Below are 25,023 nucleotides of genomic sequence, written 5' to 3' on the forward strand. Positions count from 1 at the left end.
AGTTACCCACAATGCACCTCGCGGGCCCGCCCACGTGGTCTCGGACCCACGCCTGACAGCGTCTCAGCAGAAGGTGCGAGGACTACGTCACCCTCTACGCCTCCCAAAGACCCGCCAATCCAGACTCCTTACGGGTCTTAACAGCCGGGTGCGTTTCTTGGGCTCCGACGGGTTCCAGGGCTACGTTAAGCCCCGCCCAGTGCTTCCCTTGGACCCGCCCACGCTGCACGTTCCCAAGCTGGACAGCTCGGTCAGCCAATGGCCTGCACGGACCCGTCCCGGCCCCGCCTTCTGCAGGGGCTTCTCTGCCTCTCAAGCCAGCCCGCCCTTCGAGCCCCCGGCGCCCGCGTTCTAGTCTCCGTCCCGGCTCGTCGGCCCCGGGCGCGCCCTGGACATTCCTGGGCCCGCAGCGCAGCGGGTGAGTTCGGGGACGCGGGGTCCCGACTCTAACCGCCATCCCGCTGAGAGCCCTGGTTTGCCCTCCGGCCTGGGCCACCGCTCACTTTCCGAGACTGAGCAGCCTCTGAGGAGGCCCGACCCTCCCAGGACCCTGGAGATGGAGGGGCCGCCGTGGTGACTGTCCACTCGCGGGTTCCTGTCGGGGCCCATGGAGGGGCCTGCCGCCGAGCCCGAAATCCGGAGTCAGGATGAGACAGTGTCTTCGTTCTCCTGGGCAGAGGGGGCTCTGGCTCCCTCCCTGTTTCCACAGCGTCAACTCACGTAATGAAAACTCAGCGTTTCTCCGGCTCTGACCGGTTCCAGGCACTGCGCTCAGCCTTCCCGGTCAGTTCTCAGCAACCTGTGTGTGGCTGGAATCACCATCTCTTCTTTCCAAATGCGAAAGCTCAGGCCCAGAGAGGTTAAGTGGTTTGCCCCGGAACTACCAAGGAATTAGTAGCAGAGATACGGTGGTCTATTTCAACCCTTTGTTTTGTTTGTTTGTTTTAAAGATTTTTTATTGACTTTTAGAGAGAGGGACATGGATGTGAGAGTGTAACATTAATGGGCTGCCTTCTGCACACCCCCTACCCAGGAGCAGCGCCCAACCGGGGCATGTGCCCTGACTGGGAATCCAACTGACCACCTTTGGGTGCACTGGACCGTGCCCAACCGAGCCACACCGGCCAGGGCGATTTCAACTCTTTGTTTTTGCTAGTGAGGGTGTTAGCCCTGGGTCCAAAGCAGGGGCTTATGGGTGCAGACACTTTTCGAGCCCCAGTGTACTCCAAATGATGTTACCGTCTGTCCACAGAGCCCTGAAAAAACATATCCCAGTGGTTGGCCAGAGGTATAGGGAGAGATAGATGTGACCCCTGAGGCCTGAGAAGGAGCAAGGCCCACTGGGAACATGGCAACTGCCCAGGGCCTCCAGCCCCCACCACCCCTAGAACAGGATGAAATCCTGATTGTGAAGGTAGAGGAGGGCTTCCCCTGGGAAGAGGAGCCCTCCCTGAAGATGGAAGACCTGAGCCCTGAGACCTTCCTCCAGCTCTTTCGGCTCTTCTGCTACCAGGAGGTGGCCCGGCCCCAGGAGGCTGTAAGCTGCCCCTGGGAGCTCTGCTGCTGCTGGCTGCGGCCGGAGCTGCGCACCGAGAAGCAGATCTTGGAGATGCTGGTGCTGGAGCAGTTCCTGATGGTGCTGCCGGGGAGATCCAGGCCTGGGCGCAGGAGCAGCAGCCGGAGAGTGGTGAGGAGGCCCTGGTCCTTGTGGAAGGGCTCCAGCGGGAGCCCAGGAAACAGAGGGAGAGGTGGGGGCCATTCTGGCCCTGAGGTGAGGAAATAGACTCTGGATCCTCAGGGACCTGCTGCTGAGGTCTGCACTTAGAGATTACTTGGGCTCTGGAGCCTTGGCCAGCTGTGGCCTATTGGGAAAACCAGATGTTTTGAATGGAAGAAGGCAACTGCAAAGTTTCTCAAGCTTGGCCAACGGGTATCCATCCACCTGTTATTAATCATGTATAGCTCCACTAGCCCTTTCTAAGTTTGTGGGGATTGGTTTGTAATTACTGACACAGCATGGGCCAGACACAGGTTTTGATGGGAGGGAAGTTGGAGACCATCCAAGGCATGGCCTTGGGAGTTGAAGAGATCCCAACAGAGGGAAGAACACTGGAACAAAAGACAAGGAGCTGGTGGGTGCCCTGATTGGTGCCCCCAGATGTTCCCCAATCTCTCTAGAGCTGTGTTATCCAATATAGTAGCTAACAGTCCTGTGTGACTTTTTAAATTAAAATTAATAAAATTTAAAATGTAGTTCCTAAGTCATACCAGCCACATTTCAAGAGCCCAGTCATCACATGTGGCTAATGACTACTGTACTGGACAATGTAGCTATAGGACACTTCCATCATCGAGGAAATCTCTGTAGACAGTGTGGCATCACTCTAGAGCACACTCCACCTCCTCCTAACCTGCTTTTAGTCACTGAACTCCTTGAAATGAAAAAAAAAAAGTCATTTCACCTGTTTTAATTCTTTTTTCAGTGAGGTGCCCAGGTTAGATATTTGGCAAATGCTGACAGGTCACTTTCTTCTTGTGGCAATGCCATTGCCCGCACACTGCTGTTCCCTTGTGTCCAGCAGGCAGACACATCCCCCCAAAACCTGACCACAGTATCAGTTGATGTCAGTTGAGTGCAATAAGCAAATCCTGCTGTCATGGTGACTAATAACTCAGGATCCCCTCCCAGCCCCTCCAGTCTGGTTTTGGGGGTTCCTGCATGGCTTCCCTCTGTCACTGTGTACCCTGGAACCTCTGGGACTATCCTATCAGAGATGTGGAATGTTGGAGCCTGAGACAGGGGTTCCTCAGCTGTTTTAGCAGTTCCCTGGGGAATGTCTCTTGTCCCAAGACTCAAGTTCGTCCAATTCACCTTCTCTGGAATTAGGAATTAGATTATCCTAGAGCACCTGTAAATGATTTTTTATTAAAGTGTAGCAAATGCAGTAATGCCAACTTCCAAAATAAGATTGGATTCAGGGCCCTTCTGGTCCAGGATTTGTTGGGAGCACCAGGAAACAAGGGTAAGAGTGTGACAATGACATCAATGTGGTGTGACAGAAAGAGACTGGAGCCTCACTCAGGAGCAGACCAGTCCTCCATGTGTCCAGGCTGGGAGCCTGACCTCTTCCCAGCCCACATTCCTTCTCCTTGAGTGTTGCTGGAGGTAGGGCTGTATGTGGCATGTGGAGGGCCAAGGGCACAGTGACAAGGCCACCTTGGTGGTGAGGATGGCCAGGTGTGCCCAACAAGGGATTGGGGACCCTGTGGGTCTCCCCCTGACCTGAGAGCTGGTTGGCAGCTTTCTGTCTGTGTGCGGGGGCTAGAGGTACTCTCTGACAATGCAGTGCGCCACCAGATGGGAGAACAGTCTTTGAAATGCCAGGCAGAGGCCCGGCCAAAGGAGTTGTCCCTGGAGGAAGGGTCTCAGGACTCCAGTCAGCAGCCCCCAGCCCAGCTGAGCCACAGACCGAAGAGAAACCCTGACCTCTGGCCAAAGAGGGGTGAGTAGCCACCCCTCAAAGAAAGCAGCCCTGCAGGAGAGGGAGGCGAAGGGGAAAGTGTGGCAGGAGGTTGAGGCCTCTGTGCATGTGGCTTCTGGTGGGGAGCAGAGTGTAGGAAGGGAATCGCTGGACCTGTCCTGGCTTCATTGCAGGTCCTGGCCTTCATTGCTGTGTCCACAGGTGAGCTGTGTGGGCTTCGCTGGTGACTTTGCTATTTCCCCAGGCCCAGTGGCCTCCTAGCACCAGGAGATGGCGGCATCGGCCACGTCCTTCCTTTCAGCCTGGTCCCAGGTGAGCGGGCGTTCCGGGTCTGCAGCATCCCTATGGAAACACTTCTCTCCCATGGCCAGGTGTGTGGGTTTCAGAGGCACTCCCTGCTGGAGTGACCTTTGCCTCCTGGGAGGTCTTGCCCTTTCTCAGATGCCATCTGAGTTTCATCCAGGGCATCAGGGTTTCCCTCCCAGAGCCAATGAAAGCCTTGGCCCTTGTTTCCTCTCCCTCAGAGGAAACAGAGTCTGCACAAAAGCAAAACACCTTCCACCTCTGTCTTTTTTGTGTGTTTTTTTAATATGTTTTTTATTTATTTTTTTAGAGAGAGAGGAAGGGAGAGGGATAAGAGAGAAACATAGATTGGCTGTCTCCTGCATGCCCCTACTGGAGATTGAGCCCACTGGGCATGTGCCCTGATCAGGAATCGAACAAGTGACCTCTTGTTGCTCAACCGCTGAGCAACACTGACCGGGCCCACCTCTGTCTTTTAGAGCATCACACTTTTTCATAGATTCTTCTGATGCCTCTTTGCCCTCACGAGGAAAAGGACTTGCAGTCCCATGGTTCTGATCCAGCCCACACTCACATCCTCTCTTTACCTGTAAGCAGGACTCCTCACTCCCAGGCCCTGTCTGATTGCCCAGCTGGGGAGAGGGAAAGGCCTGTGGGACCCAGCTCATGCTGCCTCGAGACTGAGGGACGTCTCTGGTGGTGCCAGCTCAGATGAGGGGGTCAGCAAGAAGGAAACGGAAGTCCCAGGTAAGATCCTGTCCTCTTTTGGGGTTTAGACCATGGTGATTGTGTTTGTGTAGTTCAAGCTCAAGGGCTTAGAGGAGGAGTCAGCAGAGTTTTTCTGTAAAGGGCCAGATAATAAATCGTTCTGGTTTATGGGCCATACAGTCTCTGCCATCTTGGCATGAAAGCAGCCAAGAAACAACAGAAAACTTTATTTACAGAGATAGGTACTGCCTTGTGGGCCTAAGTGTGCTGACCCCTGCCTAAAGGAAAAGCAAAGGGAGAGAGTTACCTTGAGAAAAGTTTGGGGCTCCAGCAGAAACCCCTCAGTGGAGAAGGAGACACATACCAGATCAGTGTTGGATCACATATGGCCCGGAGGAGCAAAAGTGAAACTAGTTCCCCAGGGAGAAATGAGGGCAAGGAGCCTATGCCGAGTGTGAGGCAGATCAGAGAGCCCCAGAGTGTCACCCAGTCAGCACCTACCCTCTTGGGCCTACACCTGGGGTGGAATTGCTGGGTCATGTGGTGATTGTGTGGAACCTTTTGAAGAACGACCAGACTCAGTTCCTTTTGAAAAATTCTTACAACAGGCCAGGGAGGTGGTTCCATCTTAATTGTTCATGTGAGGATTGAGGCTCAGTAAGTGTGAGCTGAAGCCCAGGTTTGGCTTTCTGGAAGTGAGTGTGGAGACAAGAGGGGAGAGCAAGAGGGGCCTGCCAGGGGGCCTTGCGGTAGACAAGGTCTTAGTGCAGACATATCTCAGGGTGACAGAAGGTTCTGTCTCTCATTGGGTCTGTGAGCTTTCCAGGGTGCTCTGAAGATATCTGCTCCCCAGCCTCCCGCCCCCAGGGCCCCAGCATGCCTCATGCTCCAAGGTCCCCAGGTGGGCTGTGCCTGAGGCTGCAGATGAGGAAGCAGAGTAAAGCATTTGTCCAGTCACACAGTCTGGAGTGATAGAGCCAGAGTCTGTTAGGGTCCTCTCATTCTGTGCGCGTGTCACCACGGTGCCTACTTTTGTACTTGGATCTGCAAAGGGGCCTCGGGCTGTACCCAAGTACATGAACGGGAAGCTGAGGATCTGGGACCTCAGGTCTTCGGGTCCTATTCCATCCAAAACAACTTAGAGCAGGGTCTCTCTCCCTGAGCACTGTTGACATCAGGGCTGGGTTGTTTCCTGTTGTGGGCCATCTGTGTACCAGAGAATATACACCAGCATCTCTGGACCCCACCACTAGATGCCAGTGCAATACTCCTACCCAAGACATAACAACCAAAAATGTTTCCAGACACTGTCAAGTGTTGTCTGAGGTGCACCACTGCCCCTGGGCAAGAACCCCTGGCCTACAAGTTATGAGCCCAGACTCCAGAGCCAGATTACTGGGGCTCTTAACTTACCAGCTACGTGACTCTGGGTAAGTTCCCTAGCCTCCCTGTGCCTCAGTTTCCTTGTCCATAAAATGAGACAGTAACGGTACCCACCTTGTGGGTGTTATGAGGATTAAACAAGTTGCCGTGGTGTTAGCACCTCACATCATGGCCTGGCTCACACTCCCTGCTCTATGTTTTGAGGGGGGATTTGAAGAGCATCGCTCTCCATCACTTTCCTCAGATGGGATGCCCACCCACCCTTTGCCTTCTTTCTTCTCAGAAGCTCCCCTCCTCCTCAGGGACTCTGCTTTCTCTGTCTCAGGCCGTGGAATGCAGTTTAGGGATGGAGAGGACACCAGAGAGGACACACGGATGAGAATGATGAGAACAGAGTGGGATGGAGTGCTGTCGGCTCAGTGCAGGAGGCCTGGCCCCCCATTCTCGGGTCATGAGCCAGTCCCCGTCCGGGGCCTGACAAAATCCCAGCAGCCTCTGGAAAGGAGGGGGCCCTGCAGAGTGGCAGATCCATATATGTGCCCCAAATGTGGCAAAGGCTTTAGCAAAACGTCCCACTTGACCAAGCACCAGCACACGCACACCAGGGAAGGGCCGGCCGTACCAGTGTCCCGTGTGTGGGAAGGGCTTCAGCGACCACTCCAACTTCAGCACCCACCAGCGGGTCCACAAGGGTGAGAAGCCCTACCAGTGTGCCGAATGTGGAAAGCACTTCAGCCAGAGCTCCAACCTTGTCATCCACCACCAGACACATCCAGGGGAGCGGCCCTACATGTGTGTGTGGGAAGCACTTCAGCAACAGCTCGCTCTTCAGTGCACACCGCAGGACTCACACAGGTGAGAGGCTGTACACATGCCTGGCCTGTGGCCAGGGCTTCCACCGAGGCACTGACCTCCACAAACACCAGCACACCCACAGTGGGGAGAAGCACCCTTGCAGCTACACTGACGGGGTGCAACTGTCACCCAGACCCCCGTGGCTCCAGGAGTTCCTGGGGGCCAAAGCCTGACCACCATGCACATAAGTCAGTCATAGTTCATGAAGCTGCCAGCGCCATTTCTGTCCTGGAATCAGAAGCCCTGACCTTAAGACATCTTCACAAACATTCTGCTCCCCTGGACCTGGCGTGAGGACACAGCAGTGGGACATTTTAGGTGGAGTGCTAGGCACAGAGCAGGTGTATTAGAGTCCTAGGGCTGCTGTATAAATGACCACAAGCTGACCGGCTTACAACAACAGGAATTCTGTTAGTTCAGGTGGCCACAAGTCCAAAGTCAAGGTGTCTACAGCACCAGTTCCTCTGGAGGCTCTTATAGAGAAATCCTGTGCCTCTTCCTGCTTCTGATGTTGTCCACAGACCTTGATGTTGCCGGGCTTGTGGCAGCATCACTCCTGTCTCTGAGTCTGTCACAACACCTTCTCCCTGTGTCTGTGTCCTCTCTTCTTCAAAGGATACGTTGTATTAAATACATTGTATTTAAGCACCACCCCCAGAATGATCTCATCTTAATTACATCTGCAATGTCCCTATTTCCAAATAAGGTTACATTCTGAAGTTCTGGTTGGACTAGAATTTGGGGGAGACTTTAACCACTGTGGGGGAAGCTGCAATGGCTGCAGTTGCTTGTGGCATTACATACCCCAGCCTTCCTCTCCAACCCTGCCACACTTCCAAACTGTAGGCGATGGGGCTTTTTCTACATTCCAATGGTGTCGGCAAGGAAATGGGGTGAGTTTGGGGTTTACTTTAAAGATCCACAGTTGTTTTATAGGATGGATGCCTGGTGTGGGAATACTTCCTGGAGACTCCATCTCCTGGCCTCCCCACCTGTGAGGAAGTCTGGGGATTTGACTGGCTTTGCCTCCTCCTAGGGTAAGGGGGCCACGGCTGCCTCTGCTTCAGCCCCAGCTAGCCATGTTCTAGGACACAGGCCGGCCTTGGTTGCCCTACTTTGTCTTTCTGAGGTAGACACGCCTCTCTGATTTGTTCCTATCCACGGCTCCTGAGTGGCTGAGGGAAGAGGTATAGAGTCCTTGTTCAGTTTAGTCATCTCTGGAATCACGGGGCAGCTGCTGAAGCCACTGGGTTCTGGAACATTCCATCCATAAGTGTGGCCGTTCTTCATTGCCGGGTGGCTTTGGCCATCATGCCAGTTCTTGATGCTCCATTCTGTTTTGCCGATCTAGCGCTGTATACATTTTCCCCTTGCTACACCCCAGGTTCTGGGCATGGGACCTCTTCTCCCTCAATGATGTCAGTCATCCTGGCCCCATGTGCTCTGTTCTGCGTGTTCTCCAGAGAATGGGGCCCCCTGGTTAAAGATGGTTTTTACCTTCTAGGCCAGCTTCCAGGCTCTCGTGAGACAAGTAGTACCCAGCCAGATCTAGCTGGTCCAGCGTTGCAATAACCCGCCACCCCCAGCAGCCAGGATCCCCCAGCTCTCTTCTTGGGTCCAGACTGGTGCTGGAGGTGGCAGTGCTCTTCCCCGTCTAACCACTGGACCTGTCAAGTGCCTGTTCTGTGATGCTCTCTCATGCAGTCCTATGATGTGGGACTTTTCATGAGTTTCCTTTCATAGATGGGGAAACTGAGGCCATGAGAGCTTTAAGAACCTTGTCCAGGCGGCAGAACAGGCTTCCACTCCAGGCCTGAGCGCCCACTGCCTCACCCTCCGACTTGCTTTGACGGAGAATAATTCAGTGTTGACCCTGGAACAGAGCTTATTTCCTGTCACTGTGGAGCATCCTGAATGAACATACTGGCGTTAAAACGGTAGAGATGAGGGAATGGGGCTAAAGGGAAAAGATGGCTTTTGTTCTTGACAGCTAGGTCGGCAACACAGAAGTGTGCAACACTAAGGCTGCCGTGTCCTATGTGCCCAGGACTGAGGGTGAGGGGCCTCCACAAGTGGGACACGGCCTGGGGACCCCAAGTGACAGCAGCCTGGCCACATTCTCTGCAGGAAGGCCTCCCTGGGGCTCCTATGGCCTTGTGGAAGCCCCTCTGGCATCTGGCTTCTAATGAAAATCCCCTTTGTTGTGAATGGGGGCTGGTGGTGTGAGCCCTGTGGCCAGATCAAATAGAGTCTGTGGCCCTGATCTTGACTTCCTGTGGCTGGCTGAGGCCCAGCAGTGCCTCTCTTGCCTGGTGCAGGGCTGAATGGGAAGAGACCCTTTCCCACCTTCAGCAGATGGCAGCCAGTGGTGACCCCAGCTGAACACTGGAACACGCACCCAAATGCCAAGGACCCTGCTGGACCACCTGAGTCTACATCATGGGGCAGGCAGGACAGAGATGGGCCAAGACTGAGAAGCAGAGTCTTGGAAACAAGTTGGGGAGGGACCAGAGGTGCCACAGATCAGGGCTTCAGCCTATTAGGCAGCAAGGCTAATAACAGTTATGAAAGGGCTATGAAAATGAGGCATGGGGTGCATGATAGTGCAAAGGAACAGGGTGAGAGAGACGGGAGTGCCTCCTGTGGGCCCCCAGCTCTTTCTGTCTATCCACAAGGGCAACCTTGTGAAATGGGGACAGTTTCAGGTGTTAAAACATTCTCTCTGTATTTAAAGGCCAACTCCACCTTTAGTTTGGAAGAACCTTAGAACCTCTATGTGCCTTTGTGTTTTAAAGGGGAAAAAATCAAATTCCAATCAAAAGTTCATTTAGTGTGTTTGTGGTATGTTAATTTAAGTACACAAAATATCCAGGGACCCAGAAAATTGGGCTAAATTCTCTTTCAAGACTCTCTTCACCCTGAAATTCTCTAAATATGTTTTACTTAAGTTTTATAGGCTTTAAAAAGACCTTGTCTGATGGAAATAATAGATGCACATTAAAGGGGGAAAAATGCAGAAATGGACAAAGATGAATAGGCTCACAGGTCCACGATCAGAACAAAAACCATTGTCTTCATGGCTTTCCTCCCAGGCCCTCTCAGAGGATTGGGGCAGTTGATTTGTCATCAAACTGTACATACAAGTTTGTGTTGGCATCTTTTTGCTCTAAATGCATGAAAATGGTCTGACCAAATTTTAACAGAGGGGTAGGTGACAGATCCACAGTCTGAGGCCCTGTGCTGCAAAAGCATCTGCTAATGGAAACGAGAGGGTAGAGGGATGGACCATCAGGGCCTGGGCATGTTGACAGAGTCAAACCATCCCACTAATCTCCTAAGATCCAGTTGGCCCAGAGGAGACACCAGGACCTCCCTGGCTGTTCCTGGCCCAAGAGGATCCCCCAGGGCCCTGGGACTTCCGAGGGTCTTCCTGAACTCAGTGTATCACATGTTGCTTCCTCCCAGTCCCAGATCCAGCTGTATCTTCAGGGTCCTGAGCCTTCTGGTCGCTAGGACCCTTGCTGGCAGGCAACTGGGGCTGAACCATCCCCTTCCGAAAAGCCCTGAGCTGCTGGAGAAGCTGACTTTTCCCAGTACAGTCCCTGTAACACAAGAGAAGCAACCTTATACAATGCTGAGTGGAGGCCAAACCTCCCAATGCTTTGCCACTGACACAGGACACACATAAAAGCCAGAGTGCTTCCAGAAGCATTTCCCCCAGTTCTCAATATGTAAATAAATGATTGCAGCTTCCCACCCTTGCTGAGTTGCAATTCATGTCAGCATGTTAAAGCATGTCTGGGATGAAACCTGTGTGACCTTTCTCAACCCATGTTTTCCCCTCTTTTTTCCTATAACGCCTGATCATGGACCCCAGTATGGGAAAAGCTGCATTAGACTGACATTCTCAAAGGGTAGGATCTGCAAGCTTTTCCATTCCAAAAATGATGGACACTGCCACAGTATAGGATTATAACTCGCCCATGACCACAGTGTGGTCGTACCACAAAGGAGACTTGAGCCTTCTCTGAATTTGATATCTCACATCTTAATTCACTGAGGCCTCCCATTTCTGGCTAACAACCATTGCTTTACTCCATCCCTATACTCTCTCTTCACTTCCACTGCCATCACCAAGCGGGAGCAAAATAATTTGGGGAGCTGTTTTCAGAAAGAAAATGTATTAATTCCTTCGCAAGAGCAGGCTAAGGTGGTATTGGTGATGTTTGGGGACAGCAGGCAGGCTGAGATGATGCTGGGTCCCAGGTGGATTCCCAAGACTACCCTCCCCATCTCCCAGACCCCCCACACCCTCATGTGCCAGCTCTTTGGGTGCAACACATAGAATGTTAAATGTGCCAGGTCAAGGGCTTGTGCAAAAAGCAGACAGGGAACAGCCCCAGGCAGCAGAAGCCCGTGGTGGTTACCGTAGCCCCGATGGGCCCTGCTGGTCTCTCAGAGCAGCTGTCTTCTCTTCCCCTGGCTCTTCACTGTCAGAGGAGCTGGAGCTGGAGCTGGGACAGAGGAAACGAGGGTTTTCTGGACATGCTCCAGTCCACCCTGGCCAGGCAGGTCTCCTACCAGGGACTTGGAGTGCCCGGGCCTCCCTGGTGACCCAGGGCAGGAGGATGGGCAGGCCATCCAAAGCCCAGCCAGCCCAAACCAAAGGGCCACTGGGCTTCCTGCCAGGTGGTGAAGGGAAGCAACCTAGGGCTGTGTACTCCACCTAGACTATTTTCTTAGACCTCCACCCAAAAAAGATTGCTATCTGCCTCTGCTTCCTCCCTCTCTGCTGGGAGGGCCTGCTGAGGACCAAGTGGGACTGTTGGCCAGGCTTGGTTCCCGGCTAAGAGCACTGCTCACAGGACTCTCCCATGCCCAAGTCTTCCCGTCTGTTGAAGTCCCTGTTCCTCTCTAGGCCAGTGTGGCTTCTGAAAAGCAGTGGGTTTGTAGCAAGGCTGTCATCACTCCCTGTACCTTTCCAATGACCCTTGGTCTGATGGCTCCATGGGCCTCAGGTCGATGAAGGTGGTGGGAGGCTCCACCGGGCTCCTTAGCTGCCACTGACACAGCTCTGCCTGGAAGCCTGGCTTGGTCAAAGCACATCTGAGATGAGAAGAGCAGGGGTGCTGAGTTACTTCTTGGGGATTATGTGTGACCTGTGCTGGGCTCATGGCTGCCACTGACTGAGCACCCACTGTGTGTGGAGCTCTGAGGTGCGCCTATCAACGAATTTGCTCTTTTACTCTTCAGAACAACCCTTAAGATTTAGGCCAGTACCATCCAATAGAACTTTCCATGATGATTAAAATGTTCTATATCTGTGCTTTCCATCATGGTAACCACTTGTCACAATTGACACTTAGGCTAACTAAAATTAAGTTAATAAAATTAAAAATTCAGTTCCTCGCCCCACCGGGCGTGGCTCAGCAGTTGAGCATCGACCTAGGAGCCAGGAGATCATGGTTGGATTCCCAGTCAGGGCTGGATGCCCGGGGTTGTGGGCTCGATCCCTATCGGGGGTGTGCAGGAGGCAGCCGATCAATGATTTACTCTCACCATTGATGTTTCTCTCTCCCTCTCCCTTCCTCTCTCTGAAATCAATAAAGATACATTAAAAAAAAAAAAAAAAATCAGTTCCTCAGTTGCATTGGCCATATTGCAAGGGTTTAGTAACCACACGTGGCCAGTGGCTATGATTGAGCAACACGGGTCTAGGCATTTCTGTTGGACACTTTGGGTTACCAGGGACAGGAGCCATTCCAACTAACTCAAGTGAAAAGGGACTCATTGACTCTCAGATTCCTAAAAAAGTGGAACAACCAAAGTGTGGGATGGGAAGGGATGCAGCTGGGCCCTGTCCCCACCTCTGCCCCTCCCCTGCATCCCTCCGGCTTCAGTGTTTCTCACCACAGATGGCCTTTCTCCTCCCTCCCACCTCTACCCAGAGATACCAGGGTGGAAATTCCCAAGGAAAGGTTCTGATTGGCCTGCCTGGGGTCAGATGCCCAGGGCTGGCCTAATTAACAGTGGCCAGAAGACCAGGGCCCTATGCCCTTGGGAGGCCATGTGGGTGGTAAAGGAAAGGTTCTCATGGAAAGGAGGAAAGAATTGGGGCTTGAGTCCTAGCTCTGCCACATATGACCTGGGTAAGTCAACCTCTCTGAGCCTCAGTTTCCCCATCTATAAAGTGGAGATAATAGTAGCACCTACCTGATCAGATTCTTGAGATGAAATGAGAAATACATATCAAGTGCCCCACCCACAGTAGGCTGCAAAGCTGGGGCAAGTTCTAAAGAGGACAGGGCCATGGCTGTCAAGAAGTCCCACCTGTTCCTGGCCTCCAGCTGCTCATTGTCCTGGGGCATGTCAGCAGGCACCTTCCAGGCAGAGGAAGAGGCTCCAGACTGCTTGGCACACAGGAGGGTGAGCTGTTCCATGAGCCTGTCCTGGGCACTGGGCTCAGCATGATCTGATGGGAGAGCAAGGGAAGCTGCCTAGTGGAGACTTGGTCACTGACTTACAATGGCCTGACCCCTCATATGGATGAACTTCCAGCTTGTACATGGAGAAGTGAGGGGGCCCTGGAGGCCCCACTCCGCCCCTTTGGTACCCCACCTCTGCTCAGGGCTGGGGGAGCAGTATTTTTGGGAGCAGGGAGTTGTATTAAGCCCTTCATGGGGGTGATTTCTTATTAACACTTCGTCTCATTCCCTCACTCCCTAGTCCCACTTGTCAGAGGGAACCATAATTAACAGTAATTTGTGTTGACTTTTTTTGAAAATAGCAATGGGATCATCCTCTGTATATATTTTTTACTGAATATATTACATCTTTCAGCGTTAGTGTACACAGATTCCCCCACTGAGCTGTTCTGTGGTTTAACTGATTTAGCTAGACTCCTATTGAGTACTGATACTAAATATGGGTCACTTTCAATTTTTCACAACTGTGCACAACACTGCAACAGACATGAACATCCTTAAATACACATCTTTACCCACCTGGGTGAATATGTGTTAGGATAGACTTTAGAAGTGGAATAGCTTGACCAAAGGCTTATATGCCTTTTAAATAGAAAACAGATTCTGCCACACTGCCCTCAAAAAAGGGATATCAATTACAGCCCCACCCTCACCCCACCTTATAGGAGGGTAGGTTTCACCACATCCTGCTATCAGGGGTTAAATTAGAAATAAAACCCTGTTAAAAACAGCACAGGGGCTATCAGCCCCAGAGGGGCCTTCACTCTGGAACTGGAGGCCTAACAATGTCCTGTGCCTCAGACCTGCCCTTACTCACCTTTTCCAGCCATGCCTAGAGAAGAGGGGGAGCTTTTGTTTTATTTACAAAATTGCCCAGAGCAAGGCCATAAGTGTGCTGACCATAATCACATCCCTGGCTTTCTTTTGTAAACAGGGAGGCAGTAGAAGCAGGACTGTGTTTAGAAGCTAGCTGAAGAAGTGCAAAAGGCAGGATTACCTTCCTCCCAGAAAGAAAGAGAGGCAGGCTTGAGGAGGTGGGTAGGAGAAAAAGGTGAGGGTCAAGGGCAGGGACTATGTCTTGTATCCCCAGGGCCTGGTCCATGCCTGGCACATAGCAGGCAGTCACACATATAGTGAATGAATGAGCGAATGAGTTAGTGAATGAAATCTTTCAAGGACTGGCACCTGAATGTTCAAGATGGTGAGGGCTGAGCAGCAGAGAGGACATGGTGGGCTGCAGCGCTGACTATGCCCAGACAAACGGACCTATTTATTGAGAGGCCCTGGAAGGAGCTGCTTGTGGGGATGCACTTGGTGTTTAAGGTCAGACCTGGAAGGAGCTGCTTGTGGGGATGCACTTGGTGTTTAAAGTCAGACCTCTGCTCTGGAGGTGATCAGCTGCCCACCACACTGCTCCAGGTGTTCGATCTCCCCGGTCGTCTTCTCGTCCAGCCAGACTCTGAAGGATGTGATCCAAATCCCACTCTTCAAGTTGCTGAAATTAAAGTGGTGATTACAAGGCTGCCGCAGGGTACTGGAGGCAACGGAAGCTGTCATAGGATGTCCTGGGGTAGGAATCAGTTTGGAGGCATGCCCACATTTGCAGATGGGGCTCACTCATCCACTCTGTGTTGCAGAATGAACCACCTGGGGTCTGCACCTCTTTCCTACGGCTTTTAGGAAAATACTTCTGTGTCTGGCACAAAGGCATATTTTGACCTGGAGGAAACCCTGTGCTTTTTAAAAAACTTTTAAGCTTCATACAGTTGTAAAATGTTGGAAGGTTAAAAAGTTTTGCTTTTAAGTTCTAGGCAGGTGCTGAAAACTGGAGGACTTGAAAAATAATGCTGTGGGGCAGAGTGGGTGTGGTTGGAGGAGGGAAATTAATCTGGAATTAATGTTTCTTATGCAAGACCTTGCTGCTCCTTGAAGCCCTGTAGGTGAGTGAAAATAAAAGTGTTTAGGGATGAACAGAAAGAATGGAATGATAAGAAAGGAATTGGTGCAAATTACCTCCATGAACACCTTGATGCCAGTTTTCTCTAAGTTGTTAAGAAAATTATCCAAAATTTGTAAATAAGGCAAAAAAGAGAATTGCGTGACCTTTCTATGTTATGCTGGAGTTTTTCTAAGCTTACCTTTTTAGGGGGAGGTTGGTTTACACAATCAATCAGGGACACCCCTGTTTTACAACCTTTTTATTTTTATTTTTTTTAGAGAGAGAATGGAAGGGCTGCCTCCTGCATGTGCCCCAACTGGGGCTGGGATCAAACCTGCAACCCAGGTACGTGCCCTTGACCGGGAATTGAACCTGTGACCCTTCGGTGAGTGGGTTGACGCTCTAACCACTGAACCCACGCTGGCGAGGGCTCTTTTACAACTTTTAAAACTGAGAAGGTGCAATGGTTTTCTTTTCTGTCCAGTAAAGAAGATAGCCCCATAGGTATCAGTTCCGTTGCCCTGTAAGACATTGACTGATTTGCACTTAATGTAGCAATTTTATCTTGGCATTCATTCCCCCCCCCCCCCCCGGCGTTTTACAAAGTCCTAGTTTCTCATAATCTCTTTGAACTGGTTTTGTCATCCTGCTGAGTCCCTCATTCACGAGCTAAATCCAATGCTAACAGGTGTTCACTATTTGTATGAGAATGGGAGCTTTAATGTTTTGAGAATTATGCTTTGACAGAGTCTGTTCTCTAATATGCAGTTGTGTGTCTTTATATATACATGCTTGGAATTAGCACTTTAAAAAAAAGAGAAAAAAAAAGGCTGGTGCCTCCTTACTCTTCCTTGTTCTTGTTAACTCAGCCTGAGGATGGTCTATCTGCCAGGACTGCACAACCCCTGAGACAGGTATGACAGCCTGCCTGCCAGTGGACAAGGGACCATGGGCCTAAGGTAGCTGCTGTAGACTGAATGTTGGCGCCTCTCCCAAAGTCACGTGTTGGAATCCTAACGCCCAAAGTGATGGGGTTTGGAGATGGTACCTTTGGGAGGTGATTAGGTCATGAGGCAGGGAACCTCATAAATGGAATAGTGTCCTCATAAAAGAGCCCCCAACCCCTCCTACCAAGTAAGGACAAAGCAAGAAGATGGCAGGCCCTCACCAGACGTGGAATGTGCCAGTGCCTTGATCTTGGGATTTTGTTATAGCAGCGCCCACAGATTAAAACAGGTATAGTGGGCCAGCCCTCAAGTTGGCTGTGAAGGAGCATCTAGGGACCACTACAGGGCATACCCTGAGGACACTCAGGGCAGAGGAGCTGCGTACCTGGAGGGAGAGCACTGGCAGGCCTTCCTGGGGCCCCTGTAGTGGAGTTCCTGGTCTTCGACCTGTCGCTTCAGCTTCACGGGGCGTCTCCTTCACTTCACTGTGGTCACTCCAGGTGACTTTATGAAGTAGGTCTCTCTCAATCATCTTCCTTCTCTCCCTTCGGAGGGCTCTCCGGTTTGCAGAGTCTGAGCCCTCCCGAACCCAGGAGGCAGCATTTGGGTCCATCCCTGGGTCTCCTTCTGGGAGACAGAGGGTGGCTTCTCCCTGCGGTCCCCAGGGAGGACTCGGGGATCCTTTGGTGTTGAAAGACATGTCACCTTCCTGCCATGTGGGTGTCTCTTTAGGCATCCTAAGAAGAGAGCTTCTCTCACCACTGTTCTCCAAGGGCTGGCCAGGGTCCCTTCCTTCCTTCATCCCTGCATTCCTTTCACCCCAGGGCTCTGCTGAGAACTCCACAGGCACCACAGGTGGCTGTTGAGAAAACAGATGTCCTCAGTAAGCAGCCTCAAAAACATACTTTAGGGAAGTTTTGTGTGTTTTTTTAATTGTGGTAAATATGTATATAATAAACTTTATCATGTTAACCATTTTTAAATGTAAAGTTCAGCGGCATTAAGTACATTCATAAAAATGCTGTGCAACCATCACCACTATCCATTTCCTAAGCTCTTTCACCCCCAAACACAAACTCTGTACCTCCCCTCACCCAGCCCGATAAACCTGTATCTACTTTCTGTGCCTATGAATTTGCCTATTCTAGATATGTCATAGAAGTAGAACTATACACTGTCTGTTCTTTTGTGCTCTTTCACTCAGCTCAGTGTTTCTAAGGTTCATCACGTTGTAGCATGTGCCAGTACTTTATTCTTTTTCATGGACTGAATAATATTCTACTGTATAGCTAGACCGCATTTTGTTTATCCATTTTGCTTGTTGATGGACACATGGGTTGCTTCCACCTTTGGCCACCATGAATAGGCCACAAAGCTATTAAGGGGTCACAAGATGAAACCCAGACCCTTTGACTCTAGAGCAAGTCCACAGTTCCACCCCCACGAGTTGGTACAGATTTTATCATCTCAATTTTTTAAAAAATCATCTAGAAGAATTGCTGAAGTAATCATAGAAATGAAGAAAACCCCTGGTCCAAGGTGTGGTGGGCTCCTGGAAGAGTACTGTGCACAAGGAGGGTAAATGTTTGATGTCTGAACTCCTTGGGTTATACCTGGCGAAAGGCCTGGGTATGCAGAGATGTTGGGCCAGGGGTTTTAATCTCTTTGACCCCACTGCTATTAGAGTCCAGTGAACTCCATGGACACTCACTCCCACACCCCATTCTGCCAGCAGGTTCCCAGCATTGTGGCTCCCTGAAGCCTGCATTCCACAGACCTCAGGAGGAGACCTGTTGGCTGGAGTGACCCAGGTCCCGTCAGGGTCTTCAGCCAGCTCCTCCGACAAGTCTGGAATCAGGGTGGTTTGATTTCGCTGGTAGATGAACAGCTCCTCTTCTCCGCAGTCTGACTGTGGACAGACAAGAGAGCTTTGGGATTAGAGGGCAGAGGGCAGAGCCAAGAGGGCCTCACCCATTTACCCTGCCCTTTTCTGCTGCTGGGGAACCAACCATAGGGGCTATCAGTTCTCTCCTGAAGGGCCTTGCCCTGGGTTGGTTCCTGTGGCCAATTTAGAAAAGTGGGCTCAGCAGCACCACCTCGTGGAGGTGAGATCCAGAGTGAGCTCCCAGTTCTCCACATACCTGCCATCCTTAAGACACTGCATAGAGCAGGTGCTTAGTTAATGCCTGGTGCGAAATGAACTGGGCACTGAAGTAGTAGCTAAAAGAACAGAGTCCAGCTCTCCCCCTCCCCCAAGCCTTGAACCAGCATTTAATGACATGGAGCCTTGGTTTGTCACCTCTAAGACAGCGTTGGGGAGGCACTTATAGTCACCAGCCCACCTCACAGGAGTATTCTGAAGATGTGAAAAGGCATTTATCTACTCCCTATTAGCCTTGCTGTGCACTAGAAGATCCCTGAGGTTGAAGCTGTCATGTTCGTTTTTGCAAGTGCCACAGGTAGGAACCAAATCTGACTTGTTACTTCTAAAACCTTTGCTCTCTAAACACCCAGCTTCAATTTGTGAGTTTGACATCCACTGTTGAGCTCCTACCTGGTGTATCGCCTACTTCGCTCTGTTCATGGGGTCACTGTTATGTCTCACATGTATGCACAAGCCTAATTTCCACTATGTGGAGAAGCTGGTATAGCTCATTTAAACCTAAATTCAGAGTCACTTTTGTCACCCAACATTCTTTTAGTCAACAGGAACTAGACACAATTACCATCATGGTGAAGCAGGGCCCACCACAGTGTATAATGTTACAAAGGCCTCCTACTCCTTGAACAGGGTGAGTAGGCTCCTTAAATGTTTGCTGAATGCATGTGATCAATATGAAAATTACTATGTATTATACATTCACCATGTGCCAAGCACTGTGCTCTAATGTAGATTATTTAATCCTTACAACAATTTTCAACGTGGAGTCTCAGTCCTTAAGTCTTTCATGATGTACCTCTCTGTTTATCATCGTCCTCCATAAAGCAAACTAGGTGTCTGCCAGGATGAGAGAAATGCTAGGATAAAGCCCTGGCCGAATGGCTCGGCTGGTTAGAGCATCTTCCCATGCACCAAAAGGCTGCGGTTCAGTTCCCGGTCAGGGCACATACCTAGGTTGCGTGCGGTTCAATCCCTATTTGGGGCATATATGGGAGATGGCCAATTGATGTTTCTCTCCCACATCGATGTTTCTCTCTCTCTCTCCTCCTTCCCCTCTCTCTAAAAATCAATAAACATATCCTTGGGTGAGGATTAAAAAAAAAAAAAGCTAGGATGATTTTGTTAACTCTGTTAACTCTGGGCCAGGCACTCTACAAACAGAATCCCAAATTTGTACCAGTGATAACTATCTGAATTTGCAGCAAGGAAACTGAGGCTGACTCAGGTGTGGCAACTGCCCACAGATTGCATGGTAAGTTAGCAACAGAGTGGGCATGGGGACCCAGGTCTGCTTGATGCTGATGCTCCTGCTCTTCTTCCCACCTCTGCTGAGGTGCTTTCTCAACTCTCTGTTGGGTCAGGACTTGGCCAGAATCACTACTGAGAGTGGCTACTATGTCAGTGCCTTGTGAAAAGCCCTAGGAGGAATTCTCCAGTTGTCATTTGAGGTCAATGATAAGGCCTAGGAGGATGCTGAGCACCAATAAATATATTCAGAGAACAAAAACTGATGATGAACTCAGAGCTGATAGGCTCCATAGCTGTCCATGCATCAGCATCACGTTTGTCATGGGAAAGGAAAAGCAGTCAGGGCCTAGGACAACATGGGAAGAAGGAGCTTACTTACCAAAGAGGAATCCGAGTCAAGAGACGGAAGCTGCTCCCTGACAGCCTTGAGAATGGCCTCCCAGGGCCCCATCTGGGAGGCCCAGGGAGAGGGCAGTGAGGGCCCCACATCTTTGTCTTGGGATGCCATGGGGGCTTGGGCTCAGGGGAAGCTTCTCAGTGTGTCATCATCCCAGGAACCCTGCGGAGGATGTGGGGTGAGGTGACAGGATCCAGGGACCAAGGATCAAGAGTTTGGGGGGTCAGAGGGTTGCCTTTTCAAAGCATCTACCACTTTGTGGGGGATGAAAACCAACTCACAGACCTCCTACCCCATTTCCCTTCTGGTTCTGCAGGTTCCTGTTACTGAGTGCCAGGCACTGTGCCCTGCACTGTGTGTGTGTGTGCAGTGCTGTATGGAGCCTGAAGATATATGCATATGATATATATAATATTATATGATAACATATAGATATATGTATTGACATATACTGATGTACATAGGTATATGATTTGTAGAATACAGGTATATGATATATAGATATATGTAAACTATATATCTCTAACATAAATACTATTACCTACTTTCAAAATATATATATCTTTATTGATTGCAGAGATAGGAGGAAGAGGGAGAGGGAGAGAAACAACAATGATGAGAGTCATTGATCCGCTGCCTCCTGCACACCCCCTACTAGGGATCAAGCCCACAACCCCAGATGTGCCCTGATCAGAAATTTAGGTCGATGCTCAACCACTAAGCCACGCCAGCCTGGCAAAGCCCCTCTAATTTTGATACGAATTCTATCTTTGCCATTTACTAACAATATAACATCTATAAAATGTAGATGATAGCCTGGTTGTGGGCTTGATCCCCAGTAGGGGGCGTGCAGGAGGCAGCAGATCAATGACTGACTCTCATCATTGATGTTTCTCTCTCTTTCCCTCTCCCTTCCTCTCTCTAAAATCAATATATAGTTTTTTTAAAAAATTAGAGGGGCCCTACTACTTTTTACTGCTCCCTTACTAAGGAATAGACCAGAGACATTTTGGAGTCCCCAGGAGATTTTTTTTTTTTGAGTCATCACTCAATTTAACCCCTTATATCCAGGCACCGAACCAGCCCCACCTTTTATATCCCAGTCTAAAAGGAAAAGGCCCAGACCTTCAAGGTCAAGGGGGCTTTAGGAATGTGGGATGATGGTATCTCAGAGCCAGTGCCTGGAGAATCCTTGCAGTCTGAGAGGCAGCAGGGCCTATAAAGTGGGAATCCCGCTCCAGCCCTAGCTGGCTGTCACTCTGCGTCAGGGCTCCCATCAGTTTAGCAGCAGGAGACGTGAGTGGGGGCTTCTTGCTTCTTCAGTGCTTACAGGAGGGGGAACAGGAGCTTGGTGCACCCAGAACTGGCAACTGCAGAGTGTGGATGCATGCAGTGGGAACGTCATGGGATCCTCTCTGGCTGCAGGGCAGATCAGAGGACAGCAGAATCACGTAGGTGAAGGGAGCTACCAGAGACTCTGGTAAGTTCTTTAGGTGGACCAGGCAATCCAGGGAAAGGGAAAGGGAAAGGCTGCGGGAGGAACTTATCAGTGTCGCAGAGGAGTGAAAACTGCCCAACAAGTTTGCGGCGGGACGGTGTCAGTTGCTGGACTTTGAGATAAAAACGGACCAGATCGCGAAGAGTCCTGAAGGCCAAGCTGGGGACCTGGGCTCATCCAGCAGATGAGGTTTAACCCAAACGCTACGCAGACCCGCAGCTCAAGTGTCCTCCGAATCCACTCTGAATCCACGTCCGTTTCTTGGCTGCAGCCCAAAGGCCCGCCCCTGCCCCCCCCACCCAGCTACGGGGAGGGTGGTTGTTATGACAACTAGACGCCAACCGTCTCCTGGTCACGCTTTTAAAGGCTAAATAAAGCTCGGAAATCGGAAAACCCGGCGTCTGTCCTCCCATACACTCCCAGCCCCTGTCTCTCCCATGTCCCGTCCAACTCCCGACATTTCTCTCTGCAGCTGCGGCAGGCCCGAGGCCCCTCACCTCCGGCCTCCCCTCCCTGCGCGGTCCCGACAGGGCTATACTGTTTCCAGCGCGTCCCTCCGGTCGCTTTCGCCCCCTTGGGCGGCAGTGCAACTACGGAGGCTTCCACCGCCTCCGGAATACCCTCTCAGCAGAGCCTTACTTTACTGGTCGGCCAACGGCTTCCCCCCCGCGCCTCTTTCGGGGCTTGGCGCGTCTTGCCTGTCTTGAAATAGGATTGGTTTCTATGGTCGGCGGAGGGGCGGGGCAGGCGCGCTCCCCCTGCTCATTGGCTGCAGCGGGCGTCCTACAGAGAGCCCGGGCGAGCTGACGGGAAGGTCCGGGTGTGGGACCGGCTATCGCCACCGCGCTCCCTGGAGCTCCGAGGATCCGCGAGCGTCCCGGCGTGCTCCGCGCCTCCTCAACCACTTCCGGGGCGGGAGCCGGGCCGCGGGGTCCAGGCGCGGAGGCAGCCGGCGAGGAGGGCGCCCAGGGGCACGCGGCGCAGAGTGGCTTTTGCCGGAGGAGCGCGGCCGCAAGCGGACGCGGGGTTGGCGGCGGCAGCTGGCCGAAGGCGGCCCAGGGCTGGAGGCCCAGCGCAGGTAGGGTCCGCGGCGGCCCGGCCCCGCTGGTGCCGGCACCTGCTGCCCACCTGCGCAGCCGGGTGCGGGGCGGGACCGGCCCTGCCGCTTGCTCGCCGTGTGAGTTTATGACTCGGAGCTTTTGCTTCTGCAGCTGTGGAGCGGGGTCGGTAAAGCCATGTTCCGTGTGGGGTTACTGGAAGGAGGCGCCAGGGGACGTGTGTGCCGTAGGTGCTCGGGTTCTTCCCTAGGGACCCGCCCCAGGGCCTGAGAACGAGGTGGGGATACCCCGGCCCCGGGGAAGGCCCTTGAGCCAGGGCTGGAGGAGGTGCCCTGAGGCTCTTACAGATCTCTTCCCTGTGGGCGTGACCGTCGACCACTAGCGTCATGTTTTTGCTTTAAGTTAACATTTTGCTTATTTTTAAAGTAATGGGTATTTAGTATTTTACAAAATGGACAGACCAAAAGGTAGAGTGAAAAAAGGTCCCAGTCGTAGTACTACTTCCTGAAGATAAGTTCTGGAAGCGATATGCAAGACATTTTCCACAAGAATTCAAATATAATCATGTTATGCATAACGAATACCCCCGTCATTGCAGAGCGTCTGGCATGTGGCAGGGTGAAAAGGAGGTAATAATAGCTTTATGGTCCCTTCGCATCCAAATTCTCTCTCCTTAAGCTCCTTGAGCAGGGGCCTGCTTCTGATTGCCCCTCAGCGCCCTTCGAGGTGTCAGACAAGTGAGCATCCAATAAAAGGAGGGAGAACATGGGCCCCACCCTAAAGGAGGCATTTGGGGTAGAAGAGGCACACCCACAGAAGGCTCGAGAGGCATATTGAAAGGAGCTCTGAACTGACGCTCAGTTTATTTAGCTTCTAATCTAGGCTCTGTGGGTCAGAACTGCTCAGGTGAGGATTTTCACCTGCGAAGTGAGAGTTGCTTGAACTCAGGCCCTGCCAGTGTGAAAGGTGGTGGTTCCAGGAGGCAGGGCTTTGCCCTGAATTTTGTTGCCTGTAGGCCCCATCACATATACACATACTCTTGCAAAGGGCCTGCAAATCCTTTCTCTCAAATTGGCAGCTTGATTGTTGTTTGGCCATCTTGGCTGTCACCTGGAGCTTGGAAACATTCTTTAGTAGAAACTGAGGTCCTAGTGGCATCTGTGAATCTCTGTGGTACCTTTAGGCCATCTGAACTGGACGTGGCCCTTCTTTTCTCTCCCTTTTCTACACTTGCTTCCTTGTTCTTTCCCACCCAAAGTAGAAGAGGAGACAAATGTCACTCCTGGACCTGAGAGTTCTACTAGGAAGCTAATGACTTGGCCTTGATTTGGGTAGAATTCCTAGAATAAAGGGCTCTCATAATCACAGATTCTTCTTCCTGGTATTGTCCTCTCTCTCCCACTTTCAGGGGCTGATAGGAAGATTCCTAGTCACTTAACATTTGCTGAACACCAGTCACATCCTAGTTTCTGTGGTAGGAGCTCTCAATTTTTTTCAGAATTTGTTTAAAAAAATTTATGTACAGTAAAATTCATTCATTTGGTGTTCAGGTCTGTGAGTTTTGACAGATACATGGAGTCACATATCCACCAGCAGAACAGGTCCATCACCCCCAAATTCCCTCGTGCTCTCCCTTTGTGTACCCCCAACCCCTGGTACTACTAATCTATTCTCCAATCCTTTAATTTTATCTTTTCTAGAAAGTCTTATAAATGGAATCATAGCTTTTTAATCTGGCGTTTAGCTCAATGTGTTTTAGATTGGTTCACGTGTTGTATCAACTTTTGTTCCTTCTGCTTGTTGCCCCATAGCTTTCCATCCTATGAATGTGCCACTGTTTACTTCTTCCATGTGTCTTTAACAGCAGCCCTTTGAAATATTATGTATCCTTTAGACAGTGAGGAACTGCAGTGGGAGATGCTAAGTAGCAGAACTAACTTTTTTTAATCCTTACCCAAGGACATGTTTATATTGATTTTTTTTTTTTTTTTTTTTTTTTTAAGAAAGAGGAAGGGAGAGAGAGAAAGAGAAAGAGGCATCGGTGTGAAAGACAATGTTTGTCTCCAGTTTGTGCCCAACCAGGATTGAACCCTTGATCTAGATATGTGCCCTGACTGGATTCAAACCCACAACCTTTTGTTGTACAGAACAATGCTCCAACCAGCTCAGCCACTCGGCCAGGGCAGCAGAGTTAAATTTTGATCTAACTCCATGTCCAGGGTTCTTTGCCACCACAAGAGCTGATTTGGTCCACTGACCAAATCAGCATTTCTTTATTGGTCATCCAAGAGGTTGTCAGGCTTCTTGAGTTCCTGGAAAATACTCTTTCTAGAATGTGGGGCCTGAGGATTAATGAAAGAAAATATACACCACAGTTTACAACTCACCGTATATGCTCTTCTTTTTCTGTCTGGTGTCAGGCTCACAAAATCATACAATATTTAATGAAAGAAAATTGTCTAAGTCCCAGGAAGGTGTTGACTGCATTGGGTAGCTGTCTGCTAAGAGAGTGACATAGCCACTGAATGCAGGTAGGAGTATGACCACCCTGTTTCATTC

General features: G+C 50.9%; 2 protein-coding genes across 2 annotated transcripts; one reads left to right on the plus strand and one right to left on the minus strand.

Moving 5' to 3' along the window:
- Window positions 1–221: 221 nt before the first annotated feature.
- ZNF500 (zinc finger protein 500) lies at window positions 222–9,248 on the plus strand. Its single transcript, XM_087815666.1, is given in 6 exon segments — window positions 222–1,646; window positions 1,649–1,771; window positions 3,327–3,503; window positions 6,202–6,485; window positions 6,487–6,671; window positions 6,673–9,248. Coding segments are annotated over 6 exon segments (1,299 nt in total). The 5' UTR covers window positions 222–1,348; the 3' UTR covers window positions 6,905–9,248.
- Window positions 9,249–9,541: 293 nt separating this feature from the next.
- Window positions 9,542–20,051, minus strand: DNAAF8 (dynein axonemal assembly factor 8). The gene is given in 9 exon segments (XM_087815665.1): window positions 9,542–10,173; window positions 10,175–10,333; window positions 11,159–11,245; window positions 11,709–11,837; window positions 13,062–13,203; window positions 14,594–14,711; window positions 16,488–16,961; window positions 17,880–18,011; window positions 19,891–20,051. Coding segments are annotated over 9 exon segments (1,524 nt in total). The 5' UTR covers window positions 20,020–20,051; the 3' UTR covers window positions 9,542–10,019.
- Window positions 20,052–25,023: the final 4,972 nt, after the last annotated feature.

This window comes from Miniopterus natalensis, chromosome 3, assembly GCF_054644295.1.
Source record: "Miniopterus natalensis isolate mMinNat1 chromosome 3, mMinNat1.hap1, whole genome shotgun sequence".
NCBI classification, from domain to species: domain Eukaryota; kingdom Metazoa; phylum Chordata; class Mammalia; order Chiroptera; family Miniopteridae; genus Miniopterus; species Miniopterus natalensis.